At 47.7% G+C, this 21,055-nt stretch overlaps 1 protein-coding gene and 1 long non-coding RNA gene across 15 annotated transcripts in view; one reads left to right on the top strand and one right to left on the bottom strand.

Annotated features, from left to right (window-relative positions):
* The window catches only part of St3gal3 (ST3 beta-galactoside alpha-2,3-sialyltransferase 3), a 204,377-nt gene that overhangs the window by 95,761 nt on the left and 87,561 nt on the right, over positions 1-21,055 (top strand). For 11 of the 13 annotated variants that reach the window (XR_015620057.1, NM_001429992.1, NM_001430000.1 and 8 more), the window contains 1 exon segment: positions 8,771-8,813. The exons of the other annotated variants lie outside the window; for them this stretch is intronic. Coding sequence is in view for 8 of the 11 variants with exons in the window: in NM_001429992.1 (NP_001416921.1) it covers positions 8,771-8,813 (43 nt within the window). In the remaining 3 variants the exon portion in view is untranslated. 13 annotated transcript variants of the gene reach the window in all.
* On the bottom strand, positions 3,741-9,250 carry LOC120102959 (uncharacterized). Of its 2 annotated transcripts, XR_015621089.1 has the most exons (3): positions 8,614-9,145; positions 6,238-6,404; positions 3,741-4,048 (listed from the first exon to the last, which is right to left on the bottom strand). It is a non-coding gene; the product is annotated as an uncharacterized LOC120102959 (long non-coding RNA). The 2 variants fall into 2 exon arrangements; XR_015621090.1 differs by lacking the exon at positions 6,238-6,404 and having other exon boundaries at positions 8,614-9,250.

Below are 21,055 nucleotides of genomic sequence, written 5' to 3'. Positions count from 1 at the left end.
GGTCCCTGAAAGAGTTAACAGTTTACTTCAAAGGCTTCCAGCATCTGAAAAAGCACTTTGTGCGATCACCATTCTGACCTGGTGCAGGTGCTGGAGAAGGACAAAGCTTTCTGTCACCCAGGCCACTTCCTGCCAGGAACCAGACACAGGACACATCACTTCCTGCTGGGAACCAGGCACAGGACACATGTGCTCCTTCATTGATAGATCGTGTTGCCCTGCATTTTCTGGCCCGGCTGAGGCAGGAGGCCTAAGCCACCAAGAGACTAAACGTTTTTCCTTCCGTGTGCAGCTGCCGGCTTGCTGCTGTGGTGTCTGGGAGGAGAATGCTTTCTGCTGCTGCATCAGCTGTCTATGGTAAACTCAGGAGTCCCAGGGTTTGCTGACCTTAGGCAGATTTGTGCTCAGGTGGTGAGACCTGGACCTTTCTGTGGGCTACCCAAGAGGCAAATTGTCCCCAGAGTATTGGTTTGTTCAAAGTGGGATTTCCTTTGTAGGCAGCATGAGCATGCAATTCCAAGAACTCGTTTGTATAAAGTGCGAAGCTTGGAATGCTCAGGGGCTCTTTGTGGAGGAGGTCGAAGTTCGGGCCTTTAGAAATGATGTGCTGACAAGTCAGGGGTTCTCAGAGGGAACCCCAAAGCAAAAATCAGAAAATGGCAGTGCATGGGAAATTAAACAGAGAAGTAGATCGTTATGTCTAAGCAGAACCATGGGAGACCATCAGTGGGTGGGGGTCTGCAGAGTCACCAGCTGGGTGGGGTGAGAGTCAGGATTGGGCAGAGCAAGGCAGTCACTGTTGTGAAAGATGACCCAGAGAGGCTGTGGCCATACCTGCCACTGCAGCCACCACTAACACTGCCCCTCACCACAAGTAGAAAAGGACAAAGGACCCAGGTCCCCGGCTAGTCACATCACTCGTTCAAGATATTTATGGACCCACAACTTTGCACCAGACCCTGTGTTCTGTGCTAAAGATAGTGGGTGAGCTCTGTCGTTCGTGTGTGTGTGTGTGTGTGTGTGTGTCTGTCTGTCTGTCTGTCTGCTGTCTGTCTGTCCGTCCCATTCATGGAAGTTAGTAACGTTTAAGTATGAACAGCAGCAATTCCTTTGGACTAATCTTTAAAGAAGGGAAATTAGGGGTTGGGGATTTAGCTCAGTGGTAGAGCGCTTGCCTAGGAAGCGCAAGGCCCTGGGTTCGGTCCCCAGCTCCGAAAAAAAGAACCAAAAAAAAAAAAAAAAAAAAAAAGGAAAAAAAAAAAAGAGAGAAGGGAATTTAGCAGCCCAGCCTGAGTGCCTATAGGCTGGTTAACTGGGTGAAGTAGGGACAAGCAGGGTTCAGGGAATGCTCTTGGGTGAAGAGTAGAACCCCTCACAGAGGTGAGGAACAAATGCTGGCTGTGTGCGAGGGTGGTATAGATAAGGCGTGTGAGGCTTCTTTAGCTGCTGGCTTTAGGGACTGGTCTGCATCGTAAGTAGGACTGGTCAGGCGACAGCCTCGGTCCTTTAGGTGAAGTGGACAGATGGGTACAAAAGGTTGAGTGTGCACAGGGAAAAGTGAAGAAAGGGAAAATGACAGGAAAAACCCACAAGATCTGTAGAAAAATGAAAAACCCTTTTTTTGCAGACCTTGAAGCAAGGATGGTGAACTCTGAAAGAAGAGAAACCAATGAGCTTAGGCCTTTGCTCATCCCAGCTACCGTTGGACAGTTCCAGGGGTACTGGCCTTGGTGAAGGGAAGGAGAGCCAAAGCTCTTCCGAGGTGAGGGAGGAAGCAGCTGAGAAGTTGAGGAAGCAAGGCAGATTGCCCAAGGGGAGAGACCTGCGCAGAGTACTGGAGGTGTGCAGCCAGTCCCCTGGACTGCTCGACTGATATGTGGATGTGGACATTACAGGAGCCAGGACAAAGCCATGGAAAGTGTCATGCAGGACAGTACCTAGGGGTCACTGAGGGTTGGGAATATAGGGAAAGTTCATAAAGCACGGAGCGTTCAATAATGCACTCTAAAGGATGGGGCAGCACTAGTGACAGTACAAAATTAGTCCAGACTGAAGGCTACTCTTGCCTCCAACTCTAACGTACAGAACTTATAAGCAAGCTGTGTTGAAATGATTGAGCTCTTCCTAAGAATTCAATTCTACCTCAAAACAATTAAGGACTTCCCATGTACTGTGTTTTAACAAAGTGAAAACTCACATGGCTGGCTACCAACCAGACGCTGCCAGGTAATTCAGAGAAGCATGAACATGAAATCCCACAGGAGTGTGGTTTGTGTGTGTCTGTCTGTGTGTGTGTGTCTGTCTGTCTGTGTGTATGTAAGTGTGTGTGTGTATGTATGTCTGTGTGTGTATGTCTGTGTGTGTCTCTGTGTGTACGTTTGTGTGTGTGTGTGTGTGTGTGTGTGTGTGTGTGTGTGTGTATGTGTGTGTGTGATCAGTAAGAACAAGCCTGGAGATGATGTGTTAGCTTAGCAGACAAGGACATTATAACATGTTCCATATGTTCAAGAAGGCAGAGAAAGCTTGGGAACATTAAGGAAAGGCATGGGAGATATAAAAGGAACTGGATATAAAAAGAATGATGTCCGAGATGAGAAAATATACTGGCTGGCTCATCGACCAGTCTAATGCAGTAGGGGAAAAGGGGGGGGAGAACTAGGAGATGTATCAGTAGAAACTATTTAAAATGAAATGGAGTGAAAAATTACTAGGAAAACAGTGGGCAGAGCATTGCTGAAGCATGGGACTTCTGGAAGCCTCATTGGTAATTGAAAAAGGGGTTGGGGGAGGAAGAAAAATATTTGAAGAAGTAACAGCCAGGTTGTTTCCTCTTCCTCTCCTTCCAAATTTGATTACAACACACAGATCCAAGACCCTCCACAAACTCCAAACCAAGAAAGGCTGTGAAACCACAATGTAGCACATCCCTTCTCTTCTCCCAGGCAGGTGGCCAGGAGAGCAGGGCCCCTGGAGAGCCTCAGGCAAAGCAAGGCCTTCCAGGGCCGAGGAGGGCTCAGGTCAAGCGGAGGAGGAGGAAGGCCAAGAGGTGAGAGAAGCAAGCCCAGGGAGAGCTATGAGCGTAATTCGTGTAGGAGGTTGTCAGGTAAGATGAATGAGGAGAGAGAATAGGACCAATGGCCCATCGGTCCTCAGAGATTCAGCTTCTGTGATTGCCAGAGATTGTTCTGCCATTCCAAGGGGCCTTTGCTCGGGGACACATGATCCTTCTGGTAAACCCCTCACTCTGTGTCATGGGAACTTGTCACTTCCACCAACTCCTACTGCTCCATGTTTGAGATTTGAACAGGTGAAGAGGGGCTGCTACAGTCTGGCCCACACCCACCCCTCACCAGAGGTTTCCAGATCAGGAACAGAGAGGATGAATTGCAGTCCCTTTTCCACGGTACTACTAAATACACTGCCTACCAGTTAGTTGCTGGCGGCCATGTTGGAAAGTTGTAAGGAAAACTCTGTGGGAAGAGTAAAGACAGCCTAGGGTGCAGTGGCCGGCAGCGCTTCTGGCAGTACCCCGAGGCCTCTACTGACGGTCCTTCCCACAGCCTGTGTATGTGAACCTAAAGCCATCCTATTGGGTATGGATCCGAGTCCAGCATGCCTAGCATGAGTGAGGCTCTGGGCCCTTTCTCTTCCCTACCACAGAAAACCAAAACAACAACGAAACGACTAATCATGTAAGTCACCATTTTCCTATGCCAGTGCAGCCGAAAATGCAGGACATATCACATGATAAATTCTTTATTTGGATTCCTTCTGTCCCCTTAATGTTCTGCGTGTATAAGCCCAGTGATGTTCTTGATAGTTTTGAAGTAACAGAAACCCACAATCACTTTGACTGGCAAATCCAGAATTAGAGCATCCAGTCTTATGGAACTTTCGATGCATTCAGAGCTGTGGTCCTGAAGGCAGGTGTGGTGGTGCATGGCTTCAATCCCAGTACTCTGGACGTAGAAGCAGATCTCTGATATCGGAGTTAGCCTGGTCTATAATAGCAAGGCCTCAGGCCGGCCATGTGTTACTTAGTGGAACCCTGTCTCAAAAACAAAACAAAAAGACAAATCAAAAAACAGGCAGACAAGCAAACAGACACACCCAGAGTGGTAGTTCCACCACCTAACTTCATTAGGCCGTAACCTGTAAGAGCTCTGGCTCAGGGTAGGGGAGAGGAGGTCTGCTGTCTGTCTCCCTCTGCCCCTCCCCAGTCACTGGTCTCTCTGGGAAAGCTGTAGAACACCAGGTCTCAATCTGTGGGTCCCAGCCCCTTTGGTGGAGTACAAATGATCCTTTCATGGGGGTCACCTAAGACTATTAAAAAGCACAGATATTTACATTACAATTCATAACAGTAGCAAACTTACAGTTACAAGCAGCAAGGGGATCATTTTATGGTTGGGGGTGACCAAAACATGAGGAGCTGTATTAAAGGGTCGCAGCGTTAGGAAGATGAGAACCGCTGCTTTGAGGAGGAAAAGTTAATTCTGGGGGAGTGGTGCCCTTGGGGTCCTGCTCGTGGTTAAAGCTCACTCTTAGGGTACTCCTATAGGCACTCAGCAGACTCCTGCTCATTTGGAGTACAGCACCTCAATCATGTCCATCCCCACAACTCCTGGGAATCTGGATGTCCACTTCTGCTTTTGCGCACTGAGGACCTCTCTGTGAACCCTCTAGGCAGCTGTTTTGGGGATGTAATTGAAAGAGTATCCCCCTATCTCCTTCATGCATCTCTGAGAGTCTCACCAGATAGGAAGCCCTCTACAGGTGGCTCACTGTTCCTTCAGAGATAGAGGGGCTCCTTGCCAGTCTGGAGTGAAAGATAAGACTACACAACCCTCCCAGAGATGTGGCGTCTATAACAGTTCTCCTCAAAGGAGTTTTTCTCTTATTTTAAAATGCATTTATTTCTTTATTTTATGTGCATTGGTATTTTGCCTGCATGTATGTCTGTGTGAGAGTGTCAGATCTTGGAGTTATGGACAGTTGTGAGCTGCCACGTGGGTGCCAGGATTTGAACTCCAGTCCTCTGGAAGAGCAGTCAGTGCATTTAGCAACCGAACTGTCTCTCCAGCCCCTCAAAAGAGTTTTTCAAACTGTCTTTTCATCTCTGACAACTGGTTTTTCTATGTTTAATGTAAAGAAGGTTGTCAGCACTCTCTATATTTTTGAAATTCATTACGTGAGGGGCCAGAGAAATGACTGGTGGTTAAGAGAGTTTGCTGCTCTCGCAGAAGGCCCGAGTTTGATTCTCGGGTGACTCAAAACCACTGTAATGCCAGGTTTGATGCCTTCTTCTGGCCTCCACAGCCACCTACACATTCGCTCAGACAGACACAAAGACACACCGACACGCACACATGTAAATTTAAGAAAAAGAAATTCACTACTTTAAAAACTCGACTGCAATATTCTTTCACGTTATTTCTTTGTGCTTATGGTGGTTGTGGCCAAGCGATCTAGGTAAGAACAGCCTGTGCTCATTAGTCGCCAGTGATAAATATCCACTCATCAGCTGGTGGTCTAAGGCATCGGTTTGCCTACAGCTACCCTGCTGGAGAATCTCGCCAGAGGCATGTTTTGGTTTCTGTACACAATCTATAGATTGTATTTCTATCAACACATCTTTTTAGAGTGATGAATTTTACCTTAAAAAAAAAACCCAACCTACATTCTCAGCTTTTAAATCATGATCAGAAGACGTGGTAACTCAACAGGGTTCAACTCCTAAGGACTCCAGAGAATGTTGTGAAATGTGTGTCTCTGAGGATAGAAAGGCCTTGGGAGGGACGTTCTTCACAAGTGCAGCTCTGGCCAGGGACGTCGTTCAGTATCGGGGTGCTTACCCAGCATGTGCAATCCTTGAGTTTCATTCCTAGCACTGGGGCAGATTGGAAATGCAGTATTCTCCATCCGTCCATCCGTCCATCCGTCTCTCCATCCATGTGTATGTATGTGTGTGTGTGTGTGTGTGTGTGTGTGTGTGTGTGTGTGTGAGAGAGAGAGAGAGAGAGAGAGAGAGAGAGAGAGAGAGAGAGAAAGTGCTCAAAATGATATTGGAAAATAACTAATTGTTGTTGTTATGGTTACTGTATAGTAAATATGTGTAGGGGGTAGGATGGTTAATTTTGACTGTCATCCTGATGGGATTTAGAATCACTATGGTAGTCAAACTTTGGGCATGTCTGAGAGGGAGTTCTTAAGCTAATTTATTGTAGGAAGACACACCTTATATTTGGGTGGCACCGTTCCATGGGCTGGAGTCCTGGGCTGAGTAAGGAGGAGGACAGCCACCTGAAAGGGGACCCTGTGTTGCTCTCTGCTTTCTGACTGTAACACAGCCACTTCAAGGTCTCACCACTAGGCTTCCCCACCATGATGGGCTGTACCTTGATCTGTGAACCAGAATAAACCCTTCTTTAAGTTGCTTTTGTCAGATATTTTCTCTTAACAAGAAGACAAGCGCTAATACAGGGGTGATAATAATTCTTTTAAAAAGACACTGCAATAGCATTGCACTTCCCTCATATTAAGAAGTGAGGTAAGCCAGGCAGTGGTGAGGGACACTTTTAATCCCAGCACTCAGGAGGCAGAGGCAGGCAGATGTGTGAGTTTGAGGCCAGCCTGGTCTACAGAGTGAGTTTTAGGACAGCCAGGGCTACACAGAAACACCCTGTCTCAAGAGAAAAACAAAATAAAACAAAAAATGCTAAAACAAACAAAAACAAAAAGAGAAAAGCTGGTTCGAAACTGAGGAAGGCATTGTAGGCTAGACAGCAAAGAGCTACACTACAAACCCAGTCAGCTGTATCGTTAAAGAAGCAATTGCATATAGCAAGGGGAGAAGAGGTCTTAAGTAAACTTTAAAACATGCCAAAGACAGCCCAGCGGCAAAGGCACTTGCTACACAAGGCCAATAACCTCGGTTCCATCCCAGTCTTAAATCTCAGCACGGGCAGGAAAATCTGCGTGAGTTCAAAGCCAGCCTGGCCTGCAGAGTGAGTTCCAGGACAGCCAGGGAAACCCTGTCTTGAAAAAAACCAACCAACCAACCAGACAAAAACAACAGAGAACTGAAGTCAGAGCCTTGGGCATACAAGGCGAGAAGTGCTCTACCCAACCTACATCCCCGGCCCTTTCAAAGTTTTATTTTGAGATTTGTCTTGCCAAAGTGCCCAAGCTGGCCTTGAACTTACAGTAACAACCCTCCTACCTCAGCCTCCTGAATGATCAGATTATAGCTGTGTGCCACTATGCCCAATGGGTTTTTTTTTTTTTTTGAGACACTCAGTAGTTGGCATGGAGCATTGACTCCAGTTGGGTACTGCATTCTGCCCACCCCTCATCCGTGCTGTCTTGCTTGGCACCTGATGTTTGGGTCTGCGGCAAGACTAAGGCCCTCAATAACTTCTGGAAGGAGCCCACTACAGAGCGGTACACTGTCTGTTCTTAAGTCCGAGGGACAGCAGCACAAAGGACAGCAGCCAGGGCAGCCACCACACAGGGACAGTCAACAAGCATTTGGCAAGTCTGTGATGTTTCTTTTTCCTAGAATGCCAGAATACAAGTATTGAAAGAACATTCGACTTTGAGTGCTATGCTTTTTAGTTGTATTTTTAGTTTTTTAGATTTGAGGCCTTTTTGTTTTTCTTGCTGGTTCTGTAAATTCTTAACATAGAAAGTCCTGACTTTGCCTGAAGCAGAGAAAGACCAGGATTATCTGAGGATCTCTGAGATTCTCTTGGGAGGGGGAATTCTCTTGAGAGAAAAGCCTTCTGTTGCGTTTTGTGTCCTAGTTGATATTTTCAGTGCTAAGATATCTTCTTTCAGGTCGAAGATAAGTAAACACATTTGCTGAGCAAGCAGGAGGACCCAAGTTCAAATCCTACCATCCACATAAAAAGCCAGATGTGCCCATGCATACCTATAACCCCAGCTCTGTGAGGGCAGAGACGGGAAGATCGCTGGCACTTGCTGGACAATAGCCTAGTTCTGGGTGCAGTGAGAGACCCTGTCTCAAGGGAATAAGGTAGGAGTGATAGAGCAAGACACTGGCTATCCTCTAGTCCCCACAGTCTGCACATCCTTCACATTCATATACACCACACCCAAGTGCATACACACATACACACACACACACACACACACACACACACACACACACACACACACACACACACACACACCTTGCTGACTTGCTCCTCCTGGCTTGTTCAGTTACCTTTCTTTTATACAGTCTAGGCACACCTGTCCAAATACGGTATTGCCTGCAGTGAGCTGGACCCTTCTATATCAATTGATAATTTGGAAACTACTTCATGAACCCGGCCACAGGCCATTCTGATTGAGACAACCAGAAAACGACTCTGAAAGTTGTGTCAAGTTGACAGCTCACACTCACCAGGAGGCTCACTGAACAGAGTCTGTGCTTAAAACCTGGAAGAACTTAAGCTGGTTTCCAGTCTCTCTCCTCAGAGTCCGGGGTCTGATTTACCACATTTCGGTTTCGGTCGCCACGTTTATTCAGGAAGATGTGGGGAATAGCTGCTCCCGAACCTGTCTCTTCAGGCAAAACAAATGTCCAACAGACATTTTGTGACTTACATTTATTAAGGCGTATGTTTGCTGCTGTTCGTGGAAGCGTTTGAAGCATGTATTCTTTTGCAGGCACTGCCTGTCTCCATGGTGTAGATCTGGGAATGCAGCCCACTGTGGCAGCAGTGACTTGACTCCAGTGACGTTTTCTGCTTTTCCTTTTCAGAGTATGATAGGCTGGGTTTCCTCCTGAAGCTGGACTCTAAACTGTAAGTAGAATGGGAAATGCCGTAGCTCTGTTTAGATACCTGTGAGAGCCGGGGTCTAGCTCAGAAGGGTCACCCCTCTTAGCTGCTTAGTTTTGGGAGGACTCCTTGGGGCTTCCGTCCTCAAGTTGTAAGCAGAATCTTCAAGCACATCACTGGGCAGGATGGGGCGATAGGCATAAACTGAGGAATAGCCTTAGGCTGGCACAGGTGGCCCATTACAGAGGGCCAGGAGGACACGGGAGCAGCATTTCCAACAGAGTGGGAGTGGTGGACACTGTCAAAGATGCCCTCCCGCCTGGCGCTCCTGTGCTCAAGTCTCCAGCTTCTGTCCTTTGAGCTCCTGCCCTTCCTCCCACAGGCAGACCTGGCTGGTCCTCTGGGATTTGTGACTTGGCGTACAACACTGCCTCTTCTTGCTAGGTCACTTGGAAAAGCCCAAGATTACTTCCTGTCTACACTGAATTGGCTCCTCCATGCTTCCTTTGAATTTCCATAACCCCACTGCCTGCCAATTGTCTGGCTCTCCTATAATTAACCGTGTGATAATTATTAATTTATTAAGGGCACAGGCTCACAGCCAGACAAAACTTGGTTCAAGTCCCAGATTGCCACTTACTGAACTTGTGATCTTGAACAGTCTCCTTAGCTACTTTAAGCCCATTTCGTCTGTAAGAGGAAGACAGTACACATGCTTTATAGTTGTTATAAGGATTTAACTGAAGGGACTGATTCAGGGGCTTTTGAGTAATGGATATTCGATTCTCCAGCATTCTTTCCTGGTCTCTCTGGTGCCTAAACAGCATAGGTATAGGTTTGTCAAGTTTCAACAACCTCTGAATTCTTGGCTAGATGGGTGGGTGGAATGGAGAGATGAATACATAGATGGGTGAGTGGGTGGGGGTCGGTGGATGCATAGATAGCTTGGTGGGCGGTGAATGGATGAATGGATAGATGGGCAAATTGGTGCATAGGTGGATGGATAGATGAACATGAACCCATTTAGCCATCACACCATGAGTTGGATCTCTGTCCATTCTGTTTGTTCATACCCTGTGTGCAAGACCATTCATACAGTTGTCAGCCATCTTCATGCTCCTCTGTCCCTAAGTGAGACACGTATCATGGAAGGTCAGAATTGCATTTCTTTCTCTTTCTCTGTCTCTGTCTCTATCCCCCCTTCCTCCCTCTCTCTCTCTCTCCCCCCCCCCCTCTCTCTCTGTCTGCCCCCCACCCCCCACCCCCTGCATAAGGTCTTATACACAGCTGCTTCAGATTGTGACAGTCACACCTGCGTTAAATCATCACGCCAGGAGCTGTGATGCTTGTCATTGTCAAGCCTTGGAATTGTCCGCAGCTGGCCCCTTTTCCTGGAATCTAGAGTCTTGACTCTGGGGCCTCAAGCTGTGGGTTCAGGCATCGCACCTCTCCCAGTTTTTATACATCACTGAGGCAGCTGCCAGGGAGGACTGGTCTGGTGTCTTTACAAGGCAAGCAGAGAGGTTAGGCCCCAAACATCTGGGGATGAAGTTTGAGTGTGCTAAAGAGCGTGCGCGTGCCCTTCTTAGAAATGTCTCCGTTTAGTGCTGGAACAGAAAAACCAAACAAAACACATCAAGTATAAGCCTTAAGCAAGTGAAATGCCACCAGACCAGAAAGGAGACAGTAATTACCAAGTCAAATCGTATGGATGAACAAAGGAGACGTTACAGTGGACTAACCAACCACAGTGTTTAAGCTGTCTTCACAGTGAAGGAGGAGGACGCTCCTACCCTGCTGTCTCGACAGTTGAGTGGTGTGGAATAGATCACTGTAACTTGCTGCTGCATACTGGGCCAGTTCCATGATTGTCTGAGGGGACTTGGGTCTGGCCAGGGAATTTATATGGCTGTGCATTTAACTCATATTGTGAGGGACAAGCTAGAACCTTCCTGCCTCTTGCTGCATGGGCTTTTCCACTCCAGTGCTTTCTTGCAAAGGGAAACGCAGATGTATTCAGGGAGAAGTTTCTAAGTTAAGGATTCTGCTGTGTGGGAAATTCCTTGGCCATATTTCCATCTCTCTTTACAGCGTCTCTTTTGGTTGTGTGCTATTCTGTTTCTGATGTATAGGAGGGACATGGTGTAGATCAGAACAGGGCCTGAGTTCTTCCTCTGCCTCTGCCTCTGCCTCTGCCCCTCTGCCTCTGCCCCTCTGCCTCTGCCTCTCTGCCTCTGCCCCTCTGCCTCTGCCCCTCTGCCTCTGCCCCTCTGCCTCTGCCCCTCTGCCTCTGCCCCTCTCTGCCCCTCTGCCTCTGCCCCTCTGCCTCTGCCTCTGCCCCTCTGCCTCTGCCCCTCTCTGCCCCTCTGCCTCTGCCCCTCTGCCTCTGCCTCTGCCTCTGCCTCTGCCTCTGCCTCTGCCTCTGCCTCTGCCTCTGCCTCTGCGTTTATGTGACCTTAAACAGTTCATTCAAGCTTTCTGAACCCCATTTTTTCCTTTATGAAAAAATGTCCGTTATTCACTTACATTCATAGTTTATGGAGAGTAAAAGAAAGCATTGTATAATCTATTATAAGTGGACATATGGAAGGATTTCTTTGTGTTTATCTTAATTAGGGTTAATTTAGCTTCTTGAGAATCAAAATGTATATGTCCTGAAAAATGTCAGCTGTTTTCTCTTTAAATACTGCTTGCACCCCGTTCTCTAGTTCCCACACCCTGTACTCTTCAAAGTCTCCTGTTAAAGTTTAGAGCTTCCGAGTGAAGCCTCTGGGTCTATTAACTTCTCCATATTTGCCACTTTGTAGCCCTTCTCATGTAAAACTAACTGCAGAGGATTCCCTGTAAGAATATACTAGAATTTACCCTGAGCCCCCAGGCCAGGATTAAAGGGAGCTTACCCCAGCTCTGAGTGGATTAGGCTAAAAAGTCAGCAGACGAAAGCACTTGCTGTCATTGGCAGAGTCTTGTTGCTCGGTAAACTCGGGATTCCCTAGCCCACGTGCAGCACCCCAGATTTGGCAGGTGTGCGGAGCACCTGGCAGGAGCAAACCCAAGCCTCTCTAGAAAAGGCTGTGAGCTCCTGGCAAGGAGCTGTTCAAGGGACCCAGCAGTTCACAGGAAAGAGTGATGGGCAAGAGAACAAGCCATCCTTAGTGAGGAAAGTAGCGGGCGAAGGAAGGAGAGCCCTCGGACACTTCTCATGTAGAAGTGGCTGACGAGTTATAAGACAAGTCTGTATACTCTGCAAGACTGAACTCCGGACATAGAGTTAAGAACTGTAAAATAGGACCCTGGGTTTAAAAATTTTTTAAAAGCGGGCCGGCAAAATGGCTCGGCCAATAAGGGGATTGCTGGAGAGCCTGCAGACCTGAGATCAGTCCCTGGAACCTACGCAGTAGAAGGAAGGTGTTGTTTTCTGCAGGTTGTCCTCTGACCTCTCAGGTGGCCATACCTATACACAGTAAGCAAATAAATAACCGTGACTAAGAATTTTAAAACTGAAAAGAGGCTTTGGAATCAGGCATGGCCCATGCCCAAGTCTACATCTCGCCAGTTCTAATCTTGGGTTTTCATTTAATCGATAAGTATCAGGTTCCCCATAGAAACCTCACAAATGAGATCCGGCCACACCCTGTATATCTATTGAAGTCTTTTTAAAAGTAGAATTTTCTTTTTACTTCATGTACATTGGTATTTTGCCTGCACGGATGTCTGGGTGAGAGTGTCAGATGTCTTGGAACTGGAGTTACAGTTACAGATAGTTGTGAGCCGCCATGTGGATGCTGGGAACTGAAACTGAGTCCTCTGGGAGAGCGACAGATGCTCTTAGCCCCAACCCCTTTATTGGAATCTTTTATCAACTTACTGTTGGGGAAGGCAGAGCTTCCAGACAAGATCTATGTTCTCCTTGCCTCCTGGTCTACACCTGACTTCAGTTTTGCATTTATTCATTTAGCCAATACATCTTGACACCAACTATGTACTTTGGGCATGAGATAAAACTCACGAAGTCTAAGCCATATATACATATAGCCACATTAGCTTAGTGAACATGGGCGGGGGTGAACAGCAGCAGTCGGGGTAGTTTTGCTGGGTATCATAAGCAATGCGTGGTTTGCTCTGAAAATAAGGGTGGTATCCATACTGATGAGTGGGGCAGATGGTAGAGTATGAAGGGCATGCCAGGCATCCCCAGATGTGTGGTGTGGAGACAAAAAGCCCCTCCACAGAAGGCGATAGACGTGGTGTTTGTGGAGGAGACCTAGACTACTCTGAGAGCATACTGTAAAAAGAACATTCACTCAGGAGACTGCAGATACAGAGGTATGAAGGCCTCATGGAATATAATGGGACCCTAGGGTAAGGAGCAGGGCGAGAAACTCTAGGCAACAAGATGAGACAAGTATCACAGATGGGGATGCAGGGGCTGGGGGTGGAGACGTGAACAAGAATAAGTAAGACGAAAGGCCAGCATGGTGGTGAGTGCTGTTGTCCACACGGTTGCTGAGAACTGATCCTAGGGTTCAAGCCTGGCCCTTTAGGAGGCTGGAGGCTGTCTACAATGCTTGCTTCAAAGTCTAGAGTTGGGAGGAGCTCAGAGATAACGGTCCCCCTGACAACTGGAGGGCAAGCACTCCTCTCTCACTCAGCAGAGATCTTGATAAGTTATTGTCATTGTACAATAAACGAAACGTGGTGGGAGCTGCAAAAAGGGCTTGGGGATCACAGCACCTGCTGGCTCTTGTTGAGGACCCACATCCAGCGGCTCACAGCAGGGCCTGACTCCAGCTTCATGGGACCCAGCGCCTTCTCTGTCTCTGATTCCTATGAAGTAACAAGTGCTCAGGAGGACAGTAGTGCAGCGAGGGGATGCCGTGGAGGACGAGGCACGTGTAAGTGGGCAGTACCAGCAGGACTCCCTGGGAAAGTGACATTTCAGCAGAGACTGAAAGAGGTGATGGAGAGACCCCATCCCCATCCAAGTCAGAGCGACCTACACAGAGCCCTAAGAAAATCTCAGGCTCAGGCATGTGATACCACGAGTCAAGAAGGTGCCTACCACTTGTCCTGGGAGGTGGGACATCTGATGCTGTGAAGAACTGGTCCCAGTGCTGAGACGTGTGGTTCCTGAGCCCCCGTGAGCCTTCTGGGGATGGATTGATTGGATTAGGCATAGATTTTATTTCTTTTATCTGGGTTTGGGTAAGTGTTCATGGCACCTGTCTGAGGGTAGTGTGGTATCTTATAATTACCAGGTGTAGGGACTTAAATGCTCAGTTAATTTCATGAAGAATTCTGTGAGAAGACAAAGGTCCCAAACCAGTGACTTTTAGCACCAAGAACCCTCTGAAAACCAGGCCAGTTAAGAAAGGCTTATAACCACTCGTCAGCCCAAAGCGCTGCTGGAGGAAGCTGAGTGCAGACGCATATGTCTTTATTCCCAACTGCTTGGGTGGGCAAGACAGGAGGGTCACATGTTCAAGGCCAGCGAGAATCACTGAGGTCTGTCTCAGCAACAACAAAACATAGGAACTGTAGGAGAATGGGGGAGCCAGAGGTAAATTTACTGATTCTAAAACAGCCTTGCCAAGTCCTGCCACATGGCTTGCAAGGGGAAGCATTTTAAGCCCAGTGCCATGCTGGATACTTTGTGTCACCTCGTCCTCATAACAACCACTTAGATGACGTCATCCGGTGCACCTCCTCTGTCGCCTGGCCTTTCCTGTCATCTATATGCTAATGACTCCCAGGTTTGGACCAAGCCCAGTCCTTTCTCCCACACTCGGAGTCATTGGTCCGGGACCTTCTTCCCTCGGCTGTGTTTCTGCTTCTCACAGTTCACCTATCTAGAGCCAAGCTCCATATTCCCAGCCCCACCTCCCAGAATCTTGCTTCTCTCAGAAAATAGCAGCTCTGTCCTTCCAGCTGCCGCGTGAAAAGCCGGAGCATTGGTTCTTTGATGCTGAAATAGAACCATCAACACACCTGGCTGCATTTCCCTGAAGTACAGCATCCCAGGGCCGGCCTGCCCCTGCCTCAGCACCGTTACCCTGTCCATATAGCCATACCCCAAACATGGCTGCTCCCCCATGTAACCAAAAAGCCGTTCTGTGTCTGCCCTAGTTCTGAAAAGTGACACGGAGACTTATATTTATTAAAAGCTTTGGGCACTATAGCCGGGCAGATTCTCAGCTATTACAACCCAGCAACCCTGGCCAGACCTACGTCCTGCCATGCAGCCAGCCCATTACCTGTCCATCTTAGTCCTCCTGGCACCTGCTTCCTCACCTGTGTCCGTCTGGCAACTCCCTCCCACCCCCAGTTCCCACCTGAGAACCTCTCTTTCAAGTTCCCACCATAACCCTCTGGCCGAGCTATTGCCCGCTCAGCACACCTGGCTGCGGTCTAGTGAGCGCTTTCTGGAGTACTCATCTCTGGATGCTTCATACCCTTGCCTGCCTCCACCCGCCACAGAGAGCACAGGGGCTTCTAGTTCCTCTGCTGCTGTTGCCTAGCACATGTTGCCTAGTGACTGCTCAGTAAACATTAGATGCATGAAAGGAGTTGCAGACAACTGTTAAATAGGTGACATTCAAATGCTTTTAACAAATGAGGAGATGACAGGGAGTGGGGAGCAGTTTAGTCAGAGAACTACACCTGCTCCAACCCAACCAAGTCTGGCCTCCTCACCCAGCTCCTGTCTCCTTGCCTCTTTCTGTACTCTTTGTTTTTGTTTTGTTTTGCTTTGTTTTGCTTTTTGAGACAGGGCCTCACTGTAAATCCCTGGCTGTCCTGGAATTCACAGAGATCCATCTGCCTCTGCCTCCTGAGTGCTGGAATTAAAGGCACAGGCCACCCCCTCACTCCCCCTTCCCCTCACGCCCCTCACTTACCCGAAACAAAATAAAACGAGTTTTGTATTTGTTTCTAATCTACATTTCGTTTCTGTTCTAGTTTGCTTTTCTGTTGCTGTGACAAAACACTGACAGAAGCAACTCAGGAAGGACAAGGTTTTTGGTTTTTCTTTTCTTTTCTTTTCTTTTTTTTGGAGCTGGGGACCAAACCCAGGGCCTTATGCTTGCTAGGCAAGCGCTCTACCACTGAGCTAAATCCCCAACCCCAGGAAGGACAAGGTTTATTTCATCCCACATGGGTCACGGTCCATCACTGGGGGAAGCCAAGGCAGGAACTCAGGCAGGAACTAGAGAGGACACTAAGGGGAACTCTGGAGAGGAACATGGAGGACCTGCTGGCTTGCTTCCCCTGGTTCCTGCTCAGACAGCTTTTTTGGGCTGTGTCATGTTGACAGCCAAAGCTAACTAGGAGAGTTCCGAACTAAGTTTGTATCAAAGTAACTTTTATTCTTTCAATGTAATTGTCATTGCTGAGGTTTACGGCCTCCATCTGCTAACCTAGGTCTAGTCCTGGAAGCTTCAAGTCTCCATACAGTAGAATCCAGGCCTAGTAGAATTTTCAGCCTCTGAGGCTTGCTTCTGAATAAGCTCACCCTTCCTTGTTCTTTCTGGGCTCTGGCTAACTGATCAACTCAGCTGTTCTGGCCCAAACTCCTTTCCATGCTGACTGGTTCAACCTGGCTTCTCTCACAGCCTCTGACTGAATTGCTCTGCTTGGTCTCACACTGCCTTTGGAATCTGTTCTAATCTTCTGGCTCCTTCTCATTCTCTGGCTTGCTCTGTCTTCACCTGTGTTTAGCCCGTTCTCTCTCTACAATCTGTCTCTGTTCACTGTCCAGATAGAACTGCCTCCTCTCTCTTTCTCTCTCTCCTTTTCCTTTTCTGTAGCGCTCTCTTAAGTAGCCTCTTTTGCCCGTCCTTGGGAGAGATGGACACATCCTATTCTGTCAGATCTTTCTCTGCCACTCAGTTACACATCTCTTTCAAACTTGGGTGCTTCCTTCTATACAAACTAACTTTACCTCTACTGTCTGGGATTTAAGGTGTGTGCTAAAGACTGAGCCACGCCACAACTAGAAACAGCTTTTTTCACTAAATAACACAATCTCGGGGTTCATGGTGTGATCAAATATCCTACAACAAGTTTGGGGAACTGTAGACTTTTTTAGGGGCAGGAATGAGCACTGACCTAGTCACAGGGGTGTCATGGTGCCTAGGACAGTGTGTGTGGCGTGCAGTAAACAATGCAGCAAATGCTCGTCAAGTCAGAGAGGGTACGAGGGAAGTGGATTGCACTGCCAGCCTTTTCACAGAAGTCCAGTAGAGCTGGACGTACAGGTTGGTTTTTAAAAGAAAGGAAGGAGAAGGAAGGAAGGGAGGGAGGAAGGAAGGAAGGAAGACAGACAGACAGACAGACAGAAAGAAGGCGGTGACTCCTGCTTAATCAAGAATTTTCTCTCTCCTGGAGGGTCTTTCACGTCATGACCTGCTGCCAGTTACGTTGACCTCCAGGAATGTAGCATCTCTGATACTTTAGAAATGGGGGGGGGGGCATGGGATGGTTTTCTCTTGGTTCTTCTTAGCAAAGGCAAAAGTGTGGAACTAAAAATGAAAGAAGGCAGCAGAGAAGTGGACCCTGAGGACACAAGAGACACAAAACTGTAACCAGGCTTACGATTGACGGGTAATTGAATGTCTTTGTAAAGTCCAGAGGGGATCTGTACACAGTAGCACTTTCGTTGGTTTTTACCTGCATGTTAATCCACAGTTAGGCTAGCCATCACCTCAAACACTTACCGTTTCCCTGTGGCAAAGGCATTCAAAACCCTCTCTTCCAGCTGTCTCAAAGTATATGGTACGATGTTAACTCTAATGGCCCTCTGTGTAATAGAACACCTGAACTCACTTTCCTGCCCAGCCATGGTTGTGCACCTCTGGTTTTTTGGGGTTTTTTTTGTTTTTTGTTTTTTGTTTGTTTGTTTATTTGTTTTTTGTTTTTTCTTTTTTTTGGAGCTGGGGACCGAACCCAGGACCTTGTGCTTGCTATGCAAGCGCTCTACCACTGAGCTAAATCCCCAACCCCACACCTCTGTTTTTAATTGTGCACCTTCTATGTATCTCTTCTCATCCCCGTCAACCCATCTCCATCACTCTGTGCTCTCCCAGCCTCAGGTAAACCATTCTGCGTTCATTTCAGATGCCACATGGGAGTGATGTCATGCAGAATTCTGTTTCGACTGCAGCTCATATGAGCAGGATACTCTTTGTTTATGCCAGGGCTGCAAAGTTTTGGGACTTGGCTAGGCTCCCTGCTTCATAACTGCCAGCCTATCTCACAGCCCAGAGACTGCCTCTTGGACACCTTGATACTTGTGTAGTCAAGACCCCAAGAGGTCCCAGGGTCTCTCTTTGTACAGTGAATTCTGATCTTGACTGAGTACTGGAATCACCTGGGGATCAAAAACAAGTTACAGATTTCCACTCCCTCCTAGCCCCTAGATATTTGGAATTCATTATTTAAGAATGTAGTCTGGGCAGTGGGGTTTTTAAACCTTCTCAGGCAAGTCTAACATGCTGTGAAATTGAGAACAACTGCTTAAGATTCTGCTCCCTCTGTGAGAAGCTGAGCACTTCCCCAGGTGACTGTCACCAAGAGTAAGTGTTCTTACACAGAGGCTATGCGTGTATTTATACAATGATTCAGGCCTGGTGTCTGACCACCCAAGATACCGCTTTACGTAGCCAGGCTGGGAGAGTCCTGTGTAAGCAGTGCCCTGGCTATTCTGTGTTAATCTGTTCCATGCCAGGGTCAGAGCCTTGGAGGGATAGCCCCAGGCCTGTCACTGTAATCATGCCAGACTACAGCCTAGTCTATGCTTAGGGCCAGGAGAAAGGACTTGCATTCAAAAATGCACCAAGAGCTCTTAAAACTCAACAGTAAGAAAATCACTGACCCATTTATAAAAGGGCAGATGATCAGATACTTTACTAAAAAGATACCCAGATGAGGCCAGAAAGATGGCCCAGCAGTTACGAGTGTTTGCTTCTCTCAAAGAGGAACCATGATCAGTCCTTACAGACTTCACTCCATCAGTGCTGGTCTAGTGGTAGCTCCCCCAGTACCCTCCCCTCCCCCTCCCTCCCTCTCCCCTCCACTTTGTCCTGGCCTTTGTATATATTGTGTCCCCGCTAAGAACACCTTCTGCCCCCCTCCCCCAATCCCTAGGATAATTCCCTTATTTCATCTACACCCTGTGCATGACTCTGCTTGTGCTAACCCTTGAAGGTTTCTTGTTTTGTTTTTGTTTTGAATTCACCTTCTTGCCTCCAGGTTACAAGCCTCTTGAGGACAGGATCCAACACTGAAGCATCTTCTGGAAGATTGTAGTTCTGAACCAATCCCTGCAGAGCACCTGGGGCGTAGCAGGGAAAAGCACCCCCACGGAGGGCCCCCTTCAGGCACAGTAGTCTTTAAGAGCCCATTTCACTTTTAAAGTCCTGTGCTCAATTCCACCATACATATGTGTTGTTCTGATGTAATCTTCTTCATGGAGTTTGTTTATTTAGGTATGTGTTTGCATGCATGTACATCTGTGCACCGTGTTCATGCCTGGTGCCTGAAGAGGTCAGAAGAGAGTGTTAGATCCTCTGGTGATGGCATTACAGATGGTTATGAGCCTCCATGTGGGTGCTGGGAATTGAACTCAGGACCTCTGGAAGAGCAGACAGTGCTCTTAACCACTGAGCCATCTCCCCAGTCCTCTCAAGTATATTTACTCCTCCAATCAACATGCCCACTTTGAGAAGCTGAGACCTAGTGGATTTAGAGACAAGGCTATCAGGAACTGATGATGAAAATTTACTTAATCCTGCATAGGAAGATCAGACGTGAATCTTTACTGTGACGTTCAGCAAAAGTCTGTTGAGGCTTGGCCCCTCTGGGGTGCTCATATAGGTGCCAGTAGATGACAGGCGTGCACATGCAAGTGTTGGCCTTATTCCTATCACACAGACGTTCAGAGCTAGCAACCGGGTTAGAAAGAAAATTGTGGGTATCACAGGTGGAAGGAATAGTCATTTTCCTCTAAATTGGTGTATGTCTGATCATCCTGATGAAGCTAAGGGTAGGGAAGGCAGATATTAACCCTTACTAGAGCAGGAGCCACAACTGACAGGTAACTTCCCATTCGCCCTCCTATGCTTATTTTAAGAGCCACAGAAACCACAGAGGAGACCTTGTTACTCGAAGTCTAGTCTTCCTTAAGATTCGGTGGTACCCAAGCTTTTCCCATGGCAACAGACACTGTCATCTACAAATGTGCCAGACAGCATTTACAGCAATCCTGGGATGCACATAGTCTGGGCCACAAGCTGGTCACACATGCTTAATTAAGTCACACAAGCTGGTCACACATGCTTAATTAAGTCACACAAGCTGGTCACACATGCTGACGTCATGTTTTCTACCAGAGAAAGCAAGGGATTTGATGAGATCGGGAGGCGATCAGAGGTTCTTGCAGAGGACTGAGGTTCGGTTCCCACCACCAACTGGCAACTCACAGCCATCTGCATGTAACCTCAGTTCCTGAGGATCCAACACCTTCTAACCTCTGTGGGGATCAGACACACACATGCCTAGGCATGTACATAGGCAAAACACTTAGTACACATAAAATCAATCTTAATTTGTTTGTAAATGGAAGGAGAAAACAGGGCTGTCAATCGACATGGTTCAGCAGGTAGAGGCGCCACCACTAAGCCTCATGCCCTGAATTCAATCCCTAGGACCGATATCGTCAAAAGAACCAACTCCACACACATACTTACACACATGCACACACACAAGCACACACACATACACACACATGCACACATACACGCACACACTCACACATGCACACACACAGGAGCACACACTCACATGCACACACACATACACACACATGCACACACACACACATACATGCACACACTCACACATGCACATGCACACACACAGGAGCACACACTCACATGCACATGCACACACACAGGAGCACACACTCACATGCACACACACATACACACATGCACACACACATACACATACACGCACACACTCACACAGGCACATGCACACACACATATACACGCATGCACACACACATACACACACAGGAGCACATGTACACACACAGGAGCACACACTCACATGTACACATACATACACACATGCACACACTTACATGCACACACACTCACACATGCACACACACAGATGCACACACATACACTTACATGCACACACACTCACATGAACACACATTCTCACATGCACACACACTCACATGCACACTCACACACACATGC

This window comes from Rattus norvegicus, chromosome 5 (genome assembly GCF_021556685.1).
Source record: "Rattus norvegicus strain SHRSP/BbbUtx chromosome 5, alternate assembly SHRSP_T2T, whole genome shotgun sequence".
Classification (NCBI taxonomy): Eukaryota; Metazoa; Chordata; class Mammalia; order Rodentia; family Muridae; genus Rattus; species Rattus norvegicus.
This window is presented reverse-complemented; position numbering and strand designations above follow the sequence as displayed.